Raw genomic sequence first — 13,035 nt, 5'->3', positions numbered from 1 at the left:
GGAAACAGAAACGTTTTCTGGCTTTTTTTTTTCTTTGTAATAAACTACTATCATTTGTGCACCAGCCATTGTCTTTTCAAATATTAATTCTGTCCCCATTCCCTCCTTCTTCTCCTTCTATGCTTTTTAGGTGGGAGTTAAATCTCCTTTCCCTCGATGTCACTCAAACTTTTTTCTATATAACGCATTTTTGTCTTCCTGTGCTGCATTCTGGATAATTTTTTCTAATTCACTAATTCTCTCTCAGCTGTGTCTAATCTTCTGATAAACTCAGGTGTTGAGTGTTTTATTTCAGTTATCTTAGTTTTGATTTTTAAAAGTTTGGGCCAGATGCAGTGGCTCATGCCTGTAATCCCAGCACTTTGGGAGCCTGAGGCAGGCAGATCCCCTGAGGTCAGGAGTTTAAGACCAGCCTGACCAACACAATGAAACCCCATCTCTACTAAAAAATACAAAAATTAGCTTGGCTTGGTGGCGGGCATCTGTAATGCCAGCTACTTGGGAGGCTGAGGCAGGAGAATCGCTTGAACCTGGGAAGTGGAGGTTGCAGTGAGCCGAAAACGCCATTGCATTCCAGCCTGGGCAACAAGAGCGAAACTCCGTAACAAAAAAACAAAAAGAGATTATTATTTAAATCAGTACTTTCAGTAAGTAGATGATCCTCCAAGATGTGGGTGGGCCTCATTCAATCAGTTGAAGGTTTTATGGAAAACATACTGAGGTCCTGCAAGGAAGAGGGAATTCTGCTTCCAGACTGTCTTCAGACTCAAGCTGCAACCTTAGGTCTTCTCTGGGTCTCCAACTTTCCTGCCTGCCCTGTGGATTTGGAACTTGCCAGTCTTTGTAATTACATGAGCTAAGTCCTTAAATAAGTCAATCTCTCCCTCTCTGTATATACAGTCTATAGACAAAGATACACACACACACACACGCACACACACACACACACACAAAATGCCAAAGTTGGTTTTGCTGCCAGCTTACAGTTGCACATTTCTACCTTCATTAGCTTTCTGGCCTGTGTATATCTTGCCTTCCTGTCAGCCCAACAATACATTCAGGAATATTTTTTATGTTTTATCCAAAATGTTTAATTGTTACCGATGGGCAGGTAGGTCGGAGTGGCTCCTTCTGCCACGTGAGTACACATGAAGTCAGTAAACGAGCTGGTAATTGTGCTTTTCCTTAACTTCCCTTGCACACTATTTAATCAGGAAATGTGGCTCATCCCTTGGTGACCCCCATCATCTGGATATTTCTGAGCCATCTCCTTTTTGCAATATTCAAATTACTGCAGCAAATAAATAATAGTAATGATTGTAACCATGTAAATCTATTTCAAAATCACCAAGAAGCAAGGCAGATTCTTCCTTGCTAAAGTCCTCTGATGGCTATGGAGTGTGGGGTTACATCACGTCACATTACGAACATCTTTTGACATTTCACTTTCTCTCCCATTCTCCCTGGATGGAGAACTGTTTGCTCCCCAACACCTGCCGTATCTCCTTCCTCTCATGTATCACCCCGCTTTCTGTCGTCTCTTGGAGAGAGGAGTCGGGATGGAGAGGAAGGAGTAGATAATACTCAGAGATCACTGGAAGGTGTTACCCCAAAGGCCAGCACAGTGTAGGCTAGAATATCTGGAAGAGGGGCTGGGACAAGATGAGCCTAACTTTAGACATACTGGCCTCTCAAGACAGAGGCAATGGGAAAAGATCACCCAACCACTGAAAAAAGGGGCCAAGGGCTTGAAAAGGACATTTGTTCTTTCGGTAACTTTTTCTTCAGACCCTGTTTTGAGGAACATGGAAATCATGCATGAAATGGCCTCTATGGCTGTCCGCTCTGATGGGCAGCAAAAGAATGAAGGCAAGGAAAGAAGAAAACCATACAGTTAAGCTGAGACAATAAATACTTGTGCCTGGTTTCTGGACGCCGCACGGAGATCCTTTTTACACGTTGTCCTTCTCAAAATTTATCTACTTAAGCACCTTACTTTGTAAAGATTGTCAGCCTTGTCAATGTGCAGCTCAAAGCAAGACCTCACAGGAAGACAAAGGGGATCCAACTAACAGTCAGAACAAAGAGCCCCAGTCGTGGTATTTCCAGCCCTGACAATGGCCAGATTCATCAGTTGCCAACCTTGAAAAGGCCAAAGGTCATTGCAAGGGTTTGAAAATGTTTTTGACAAATATTTATGGAATAAGGGAAATTTCACTTGTTTAAAATATATATGCAGGAGTGAAAAACAGGAAATATATCATTATATAAATAATTGTTATCTCTATGTGATATGGTCTGGCTGTGTCTCCATCCAAATCTCATCTTGAATTCTAGTTCCCATAATCCTCACATGTCATGGGAGGGACCTGGTGGGAGGTGATTGAATCATGGGGTGGTTACCCTCATGCTGTTCTCACGAGAGCGAGCGAATTCTCACAGTATCTGATGGTTTTGTAAGGGCCTTTTCTCCACTTTTCTCTGCACTTCTCCTTGATGTCACCATGTGAAGGACGTGTTTGCTTCCCCTTCCACCACTATTGTAATTTTCCTGAGGCCTCCCCAGCCATTCTCAACTGTGAGTCAATTAAACCTCTTTCCTTTATAAATTACCCAGTCTCCGGTATGTCTTTATTAGCAGTGTAAGAACAGACTAATACACTGTGTTATTACAAGTGATTTTAATTGTCATCTTTTGATATTTCTGTTTCTAAATATGGTGAGAGATTGTAGTGCAGTGAACAGAATTTGGGCATTGGAGCCTGCCAGACATGGGCATTCATTACCACTATGCCCAATGGGTAAGAAATTTAACCCCTCTGAGTCTGAGCTTCTCACATGAAAAGAAAAAATAATAATGACAGGATTGATACTGGATTCCATGATAGGAAAAGCTTGCTGTAGAGAGTAAACAGGAATTACTATGTGAACGTGCATTGCACTTCGCTACTGACTCTTTCTCTTTCGTTTTCTATTTTAGTTATTAGTTTTAACACTGCTTCTTCACTATTTCCCTTATAAGCTTAATTTCCTTCTTACGAAAGTGGTATACCCTTCAGTAGTTTTCTTCAGCAGAGTTCATTGTAAACTCTTTCAGTCTATCAGAAGTTACTTTAAACTTACATTCACTCTTGAAAAAGTTTTGAGGAATATGAAATTCTAGACTGACTTTTTAAGAATCAGCACTTTCAAGACATGGCTTCCTTTTGGCCTCTGTTATAATCTCTGAGAACACTACTGTGAATCCGTTTCGTTCTGCAGGTAACCCATTTGTTCTCTCTGTTGTCTTTAAGACGATCAGTTTTGCAGATGTTTTTAGACCTGTGTGCATGTGCACACATATGCATGATGTGAAATATACACACAAAATTGCATAAAATCTATATGGGCAGCTTAACCACTCTCCAAGTCAAGAAAACAATATTGGCACCATGGGAGGCCCCTGTACCTCCTTCTACCTGAGAAGTAACCACTGTCCTTACTAAATGATTCGGTAATTTCCTGGTTTTTGAAACTTTCAAATTTATATCCCACTACAAGTTCCAAAAGTGAATTTAAGTTTTGAAAGGTCCTGTATAACGCAATGCTGATGGAACACAAACCAGTATCAGTCAGTGGTTATCTCTGCAGGCGGTGGGTGTGCTTGGTGCCTAGCGAGTGGGGAGAGGGATACTTGTCGCTGTACATTCTTATACCTTTTGGTTTAACACCATATGCATATATAACCCTTTCAAGAAAATAAATAAAAACTGTAAAAGAAAATTAAAAGGATATCAACAGTTGTTGAAAATAGATGCTGAGTGCCACAAAGAGAAATCAGCACCGAGACTTTAAAGGGATCTTTCAGCAACGTGATTTTTGCTTCCTGGGCTCTGGGAAGTGTACTCTCACTAGCCGTCTTGCCACAAGAGTACAATGAACAAGGAAACACACAAACTTACCCCTTAGGCATGTGGGGTCGTCCTTACTGCTACGTCTGATCTCTGTTGGCTGGAGCCAGACCTCACAATTTAAACTAAAACCCGATTGGCTAACAACTTAAACTTTTCTAAACAGGTTATAGCAATGGAGAGCTGGGGCATGCCTGTGAGCACGTCCCGCACAGATATCTTGGTTAAAGTACAAGGACATAGAAGGTACTACGTGCCTGTAAGTGTGGCATGTCTAACAGCTACATAGGATAGGGCTTCACAAAGTTATTAGCACACTTACTCTTTAACAAGAAAGGAAACTTTAAAAAGGAACTTTTCTACTTCCCACAACAGTTAATCACATGGAGCTAAGCAAAATAATAATAAACGAAAGTCCTTTATATAAATTAAAATATTAAGAGTACTTAAATTGGATAAAATATAAAACATCTGCTGGGATCAGTGGCTCATGCCTGTAATCCCAGCACTTTGGGAGGCTGAGGCCGGTGGATCACTTGAGGTCAGGAGCTCGAGACCAGAATGGCCAACATGGTGACACCCCATCTCTACTAAAAATACAAAAGAAATTAACTGGACGTGGTGGTGGGAGCCTGTAACCCCAGCTACTCCAGAGGCTGGGGCAGGAGAATCACTTGAACCTGTGAGGCGGAGGCTGCAGTGAGCCGAGGTTGCGCCACTGCACTCCAGCCTGGGTGACAAGAGCAAAAGTCCATTCCCCCAGTCCACCCCCAAAAAATGAAACATCTTCTTGAAAGCATTTAAACAGCCAGTAAGATTTTGAGGTTGCAATGGGGTCAAATATCTAGCAAAAGTAAAACCCAAGAAGTAAACCAGTGAGCTTGCAAAGCCACTCTTTCCTCCTAAGAATATTTGTCAAACCTGAAGAAAAAACTGTGATACAGGATAGTATTTTGGCAGCCTCTCAAGGCCAGAAAGGCAAAAGTCAGTTCTCCCCATCCCCTAACAAAGGGATTCTCATAAACCACCCCCTCTCTACTTGTAGCCCCAAAGGGCTACACCTTTCAGACACTGGCCCCTGCCTGGATGTGCAGCCCATCAAGCCACACGAGGGATCCGAAACCTTCAAAGCTTGAATTTAAATTAAGGTGCTCCAAGGCTGGCTGTGCCCTCAGGCACCTGCCAGAAGCAAATAAAAATTCCCCAAGGTACTATCATCCTAGGCCTTTGCTCTGGGATTTTAAATCCAGTTCTTTCGACCCCAGAGCCCAGGTTCTTCACAACTTTACTAAATGACTGTGGAAAAAATTAAATAGTGTGTGAGAAAGAACGTGTTGGAACACAAAGGTCACCTAATCCAAAGTTATAAGCTGTTTGAATTTCTTATCAAAACGTGCAGGAGCAATCAGTCAGCACTGCAGAAACCTCTCCAGGGGCCAGAAACTCTCCTTTTCATTAAGGGGGTCTCATCCATATTGCAAGGCTTCAATATTTAGAGCACAAGCTGAAATCCACTGCTGATTTCTCCCCATGGGACCTTATCCCCTTCACTAGGGTCACAAGTTTCAATCTGTCTCCACTAAAACTCTTCGTATATTTAAAGGCAGTTTTGAGGTTACCCCTATCTCTCTTTCTTAGGCCAAATTGCCTTTTCAGTGAAAGACAAAAGGCAGTTTGCAAAAGTGCAAAATATACTCTTGTTCTTTCTGTAAACTCAATGATGCAAAAAAACCACTAATTTTTACTTTTTGTGTTATAGAACAATAGTACGTTCATCCTTAAATGACCTGTCACACTTTAAAAAAACTGAGGTATTTCAAGCCCTGTCCCTCACCTTCCTCTCTGCCCTAAGATACAAATCACGTATGATCCCTCTATGTAAAACTGCCAGATGTCCTTTACCACATTTCCCATTCCTTTGGAGCCGTATTTCCTTTTCGGCATTGTAGTCTATGGAATCTTGCTTACTTCTTGCCAGCTCTTCTGATTTTCTTAGCAACTGGGGTGCACTTACACCCAAACCTTCTCATTGTTTATTTCCTAGCATTTTAAAACATTCGTGAAAAAAATTTTAAAACCATTTCCTAATTTCTGGGTTTAAATTACATTGATAGGGCACAGTAAAACTATCTGTATGATATTAGTGTTAGGTACATATAATTATGCATTTGTCCAAACGCACAGAATGCACGAGTGAACTCTAATGTCAACTAAGGACTCTGGATAATGGCATGTGTGCTAACGTAGGACCACAGATTCTAACAAATGTCCCACTCCCTTGGTGGGATGCTGACAGTGACGGAGGCTGGGGAAGAGGGTATTTGGGAGCTCCATATCCATTAGTAACTATATATATACACACACAAAAAGCAGCTAACTTTTAACTATCTCATGTACATGGTTTAACAAAGGTAAGGTCTTACTATGGAAAAAGTGTTCAAACCAGGCCAGAATTTCATAGCCATGTTCATATTCAAGGCAACCATAATATTCTGCTTTGCATTAAATATAAAACAGGCTGGGCAGCCAGCCTTTTAAGTCACTGTGTCCTCATTCAGGGCATCTATAAGTAGGTAGACTCTAGTGTTGAGCTGAAAATATTTCTAACTTCTCTTGTTCTCACAACTATGATCCAGCACTGCGGTCCTCTTACATGGTCTTCTGTCAAAGTACACGGCAGCTAATGAGGTATTACAGAATGAAAACCAAGACCAGATATTTCTTAAATTTATTGAAGAACTCTTAGCTGGGAGAAGAAAGATCACAGGCTTAAACAATTGTAAGATAAAAGAACAATTAATTGCAAATAATTACAAAAGTAATTTCTGAATTTTTTGAGCCACTGCTAAAACAAAATTTTAGTGCATCTCAAAGTTTATATTTTGTTAAGTGAACATATTAAATTACTGAAGAGCAAAAAAGAGTTACTGTTACACAGTACAAGATCATAATGTAGTAACCGAGCACAGCCAAATAAACAGCTATAACTAGTCCAAGCTGCTTTTGCTATGTATCTGGCATATTAAACAAGAAAGTGGATTACTTTTAACACTGCACGAGTAACCAAAGGTAGCAAATCCAGCAATATTAAACCCGGATATTAAATAGTATTCAAACATTACAACGAAAACAAAGTAAGAACTCTAGAACTACAACTCTACCCTGTGAAAGGAATGTACACAGATGGTTAAAAAAATAATAAATAAATAAAGTGACAAAAGTGACTAATTCTGTCTCCACATCTTCAGGCAGGAATACAGTAAATGAGTAAATGCTTAGAGGAGTTTTGCTGAAAATGAGAAAAAATGCATTTCACTTTAGTACAATTTTTCTAAATTCTCACTGCAGCTCGAATTCTCTTGTGCTGGTGACAGGTGGACAGGGTTTTTAAATGCAAAGTATTCTCCCTTCACCCTGAGTATGGATGCATCAGTTTTTTTTAATTCTATGGAAAGTTTCCTTAGAAAAACACAGAATGTAAAGTGATATACTGATGGGAAATTGAATATATTAATTGTGGAAGAATATCAGCTAAATAATTAAGTAGACATTTAAATCTGGACTCTGATGAAGAATCAAGGTTAAACTCGGCACTAATGTCAAAGTCAGATGGTTAAACTATCTTTATACATAGTGCATTTATTAAGTAAACTCTCTTAACCAGCAACATAGAGCCCTTGTTGGAGCAAAACTAAAGTATTATGAATTGAATTAACTGACAACAAGTAACTGAAACGGTAAGTGGAAAAATTTTGGAAGTGTAAAGATGTTACCATATATACTCACCAAATGAATCCTCTTAAAGGTTTTGTAATGCCATTAAATTGTATCAAACATCCAACAGATATTGTCATTTTCTTCTGTGATTTATAAAAGAACCATTCCTTCTGTTTAAATCAGGAAGCATTTTAAAAATCAACCTTAACACCAAAAATATACATGTGATTTTAACTTGGCTTAGAAAAAGATGAAAGAACTGCCACATTTTGGTGTGGACAAGATTCTGAAAACCTTTATAGAGGTCTCATTAACTTTTTTCCACATATCACTTGAACGTTTTCAACTGGTAAACAGATAATTCAGCTCAATGCACATCAAAACTTTAACAGTTTTGAGTTAAGACAGACTTCATAAGGGCCAAAATGTACAGAACAGCAATATTACAATGTTACAGATAAATATATCAAGCCAATTTGTAATAAAATAAGAGAGTTGTCTTCAAAAGAGCTGTTTGACTATAGAGCAACCAAACAGATCTAGAACATCTTTGGAAAAACCACAAAGTGCTTTTAAAGAAAGCTAAATTTAGATTATACTTCATTAAAAGATACTACTCTAAACTCAAAGTTCTTTTCTCTATATGAGGAAGTATGACGCTTTTCACATCTGCCAATATTTTATATTTTTAACTCGCACTTCTTTTCACAGCCACCGATATTTAATGTTTTTCTCTACGCCCCTGCACAGAACTGATGTAAATGTGAAGTTCCGCTATTATTACCACACATGCTAATACCCAATACCTGGTCCGTCATTAAGTAATGGTTAAATATGGAAATGCTGAAGCCAGCACAGCTCCAGCAAAATGCAAAGGGAATCAGAAAAGCCTCATCCCAGAATTATTACACCATAAACAGAAATAGACATAAACATTTTCAAACACAGAAAGTTTTACAAAATAATATATCATCACTTTAGTTTAAAAGAAATTCAGAACTCTGTTTTGCTGTTGATGCACTCAAGTTACTAAACACAATTTGATAGTTAGGTACTTGTAAAAATGCATTCTAAACATAATAATCAATTCATAATTACCAAGAGCAAACATTCCTCGTCCTAACCTTTAAAAACCCGGTCCAGTGCTGCCACATCTCAAGTTCTTAAAAGCTAAAGGCAGAAACAATTCTGGTTATACAATTCTGGCATTTCTCCACCTTAAAAAATACTTGAAGAAACTTTAGGAAACTTGATATTTAAGGCTTGCTCTATTTCTGCATCTTAAATTGAGAAAAATCAAAACCTACAATGTAACCTCAAACTATTTAAATAGCTTTTGGCCTTTTTCCTAAAAAGCACATTTGAATCTTTTATAAAACGTATTTCTATACCACAATTTCTAATTCACATTAATGTAAGTGCCCTTATTCCTTATTCCCTGGCGGGCGCGATGTCTTCTACGTTTTATGCAGCTTTCAGAACAGTCAGTGCTCAGAAAAAATGAAAATGTAACGCAGTAAAATCAAAGCCCCCACAAAAAGTGATTTATCCTAGATTACAAAATCCAGCTCTGGAAAACCAACATTTACACACACCCACACGTACACAGGACATGGGGGGAGGTGAATGAGAATGGGGGGGAGGTGAGACACAGTCGGGGGAGGAGGAAGAGGGCAGAGGGAGGCAGAAAGAAAAGGGGCAGGGAAGAGAGAATGGGTGGGGAGAGTGAGGAGAAGGGGAGAGAGAGACAAAAGCAAGACACAATCTTGGTCCTCTATTCATGTCATCTTGCAGTGTCTGGAGACAAACTAGTAGGAACTGTAGAGCCCAGAAAGGTCATGTCAGAGAGCCTGACAAGATACTGTAGACACATTTTATCAGGGGGCAAAAATCCCGATTTTTCTAGAAAAAAGCCACACTATCGGTAGACAGTTTTTAAAAAAAAAATCCAACAATAAAAACTATTGGGCTTCTGTAAATGCGTTTCCATATTAACATTAATTTTTAAAATTCCAACATGTTTTACAATTTACATTTTCACCAAGACTGTTCAAAAACAGGAATAAACATTCTTACTGCACAATCCTTCTAGACATTGTATTTTAAAGCACCTTTTTAAATTTTAACAGTGGGTTTCTAAAAAGAAAATAGTAAAATAAAAGAGGGAACAAACTAGCAAGGTTCAAGTACTCCACACACACACGCACGCACGCACGCAACCCAACACAAAATCACTTTCATGCCAGAATGACTGGCAGCGTTGGCAAATATGAAAGGATGGGGAAACTATCACTTACAGTGTTTATAGAAACCTAAAACACTAATGTTTCTACTAAGAAATTAAATAGGGGAAATAAAGCCACCAACAGCTGAACTATGAAAATGAAACTGATTTTTAAAAGCAGGAAAGAAAGACCAAAAATCTACTAGAAATTTAAAAAAAATTAGCCTCAATCTTATTTTCTGATGTCAGACTAGTTATTAATTAGATACCATTTGTCTGCAAAGGAGCAAACTTAGAACTCCATGGCTGGAACCTATCCTCAGCACTTCAGTGCAGCTTCTAGCAGCACTTGGATACAAAAAGAATGTGGTCAGACAACGCCCCTGAACACCCCAGGGTTAGACCTCCCTTCAATTACATGTTCTTAGGGTTCTGACACACTACACATGTATATAGGAGAATGAAGATAGTTATTTTGACAGAGATTACAAAAGTATGAACTATATACACCAGGTGATAACACAAAGCGCTTAGAAAGCTCTATTTACTTTCCTCCCAATTGACTTACACTGTTAATACTCACTACTCAAATTTTATCCTAATCATCTGCACTGGCTTGTTCTCCTCCCCAAACAAATACTAAAATATGCTGGTCTGGGGTCTGTTCTATGCATTTTCCAGGACCCAGTCAAACAGTGACTTGCATCTCTCCTCACTGGAAGCGTTTTCCATCACTTCGTAGTACTGAAGCACAGCCTGCAGGAGGTCTCCCACTTTCCATCCTTTCTCTTGTAACCGTTTTGAAAGCTGAGAAAGAAAGATGTGTCAAACATGAACCAAAAACCATTTTATAACAAAGCTTTTCTTTTTATTTTCAATATTAGCTGAAACTAAGAATCCTGCTGTTTCCGATTAAATACTGTTTCCTAGTTATAACAAGGTCTTCTCCTCTAAACTGCCACCCCTTTACCCAAACTAAACATTTTCCCTTCTTCGCCTTTATAAATACATCTCTCCCAGAGAATGACACTTTGGGATCGCTGGAGACAGAGCTCCACAAACCTCACCCAGCGGATAGCCTGTGCGGGTGTGCAGAGGCTGTTTCTACAGGAAATTCTTCACCTAACTAAATACAACTGCCACACCCTCAATTAGAACATAAAATAACAAAGGCAACAGCAAGCTTAATAAAGGGATGTGGATTTTCCTTCCACAACATACACAACATAGAGTGTGGTATTTTTCTGGAACAGACACTCTAGCCTCAACGCAAACACGGCTTTCTAAGTTAGGGAATGCTCATGTTTCAACAACAACAACAAAAATAAACAAAGAAATACAGGTTTAAATAACTCTTGTTGTTACCACTCATGACATGCTTTTGCTCATTTCTTTTTCTACTAAGTTCTATAAAAGTTCTTAGGTTCTGAAAGATCTCTAAGTTAAATTCTGAAAAACTACTTTAATTTTGTGTAACATACATATGCTTAACTTTTTTACAAAACAGCTTTGAGATAAAATCCACCCAATATATAATTCACCCAAAGCGTCTCAGTCAATGGCTTTTAGTATGTTCTCCAAGTTGAATGCAACCATTACCACAATCAACTGGAATATTTCCACCACACCAAAAGGAAAGCTGTGATAAAGAAAATTGTGTGACAAAAACCTTAAGACTGCATACTGAAAATCTTGACTAATAAGGTGCTTGGCACATAGTAAGCATCTTGTTTAAACTTTTATCAGCTTTTGATTATGACAGCTTCTCATGCGAATGAAACTGGATTATCAAAGAAAGAGACATATTAATTACTTTGGTGCAATTATGAATCAATTAAATACAGAGAATAGTTCATTTTTTTTCCCATAGGAACACACACAATGCTTATTAATAGCACCTACCTTTGAGAGCATAGTGTTATGTATGTCAGGCATTAGACGAAGCTTTTTTTTTTTTAACATTATAGTTAATCCTCACAAACCCCTGTAAGGTAGATTCTATATTCATTTCCATAGTGCAGGTAAGGGCAATGAGCCAGCCTGGTGAACGTGCCTCTGATTATACTGCTATAAAGAGGCAGAGCTGATGTCTGAACCCAAACTGTTGAACACTGCGGCCTAAGCATTTAACCACTCTGCCAACACCAGGCATCCTGTGAGACCAACCGCACGACAAGAACATCGTATACTGTTAAATGTATCCTCACACTGTACGGGAGGTACTTACTAGCATCAACTCCTTCTTTGCAGAGTCATGAAAATGAAGTTCTGCAACTTCAGCCTCAGAGGCAACAAGCCATTGAAGAATAATCCTTAGCTGGGGGTCTACGGTGCATGGCTCCATGTCAATATTCGTAATTAGCAGTGTCTTTCCAGCTTGCCCTAAACCTAATATTTAAATGTAAACAATATAAAGTAAAACTCATCAATCTGATTCTCAATACTCTGGTTGTCAAGTAGATACAAATATTTTCTCAGGATTCAAATGAATGGTGAAAAAAAACCCATCTTTTCCTAACCACACCTAAAGTATTTCTTTAAAAGGCCAAAATAATGTAAAGCAAAGAAACAACTCTGATCATGTATCGATTGCAAAAATATAAACCACCATTTTAATGTACTGAATTCAAGTTCTATGAATGCCATAATTTGACATAAATTATGCCCAATGGGTTAGAGAGAAAATACAACTATAAAGCTATCATTACAATAAAAATAAAAATGAGGCTGGGCATGGTGGCTCAGGCCTGTAATCCCAGCACTCTGGGAGGATGAGGTGGGTAGATCACTTGAGGCCAGGAGTTCAAGACCAGCCTGGTCAACATGGTAAAACCCTATCTCTACCAAAAATGCAAAATTTAGCTGGGCGTGGTGGCACACACCTGTGGTCCCAGTTACTCAGGCGGCTGTGGCACGAGAACTGCTGGAACCCAGGAGGTGGAGGTTGCAGTAATCTGAGATGGCACCACTGCACTCCAGCCTCGGCAACAGACTAAGGCTCTGTCTCAAAAACAAAAACAAAAACAAAACAAAACAAAAAAACTCCCACCCCACACATACACATAAGAAGAAAAATCTCAAAGAAGAACAGCAACATTTGTGTAGCACATATTCCATCCTAAATACTGTTCTAAAGTTCTTTATATGTACAAACTCCTTTAATCTACACAACTCCTATATGAGGTAGAAACTATCGTCATCTCC

At 38.9% G+C, this 13,035-nt stretch overlaps 1 protein-coding gene across 4 annotated transcripts in view; it reads right to left on the bottom strand.

Annotated features, from left to right (window-relative positions):
• Positions 1 to 6,608: 6,608 nt before the first annotated feature.
• Positions 6,609 to 13,035, bottom strand: part of AKAP11 (A-kinase anchoring protein 11) — a 53,614-nt gene continuing 47,187 nt past the window's right edge. For all 4 annotated transcript variants that reach the window (XM_008998188.5, XM_035303412.3, XM_002749005.6 and 1 more), the window contains 2 exons: positions 12,059 to 12,219; positions 6,609 to 10,638 (listed from right to left, as the gene is read on the bottom strand). In XM_008998188.5, the coding sequence (XP_008996436.4) occupies positions 10,498 to 10,638; positions 12,059 to 12,219 (302 nt within the window). In that variant the 3' untranslated portion in view covers positions 6,609 to 10,497. The remainder of the gene's footprint in view (positions 10,639 to 12,058; positions 12,220 to 13,035) is intronic.

Source organism: Callithrix jacchus, chromosome 5 (assembly GCF_049354715.1).
Source record: "Callithrix jacchus isolate 240 chromosome 5, calJac240_pri, whole genome shotgun sequence".
Lineage (NCBI taxonomy): Eukaryota > Metazoa > Chordata > Mammalia > Primates > Cebidae > Callithrix > Callithrix jacchus.
The sequence above is the reverse complement of the archived record's forward strand: the minus strand, read 5'-3'. Positions and strand labels throughout refer to the sequence as shown.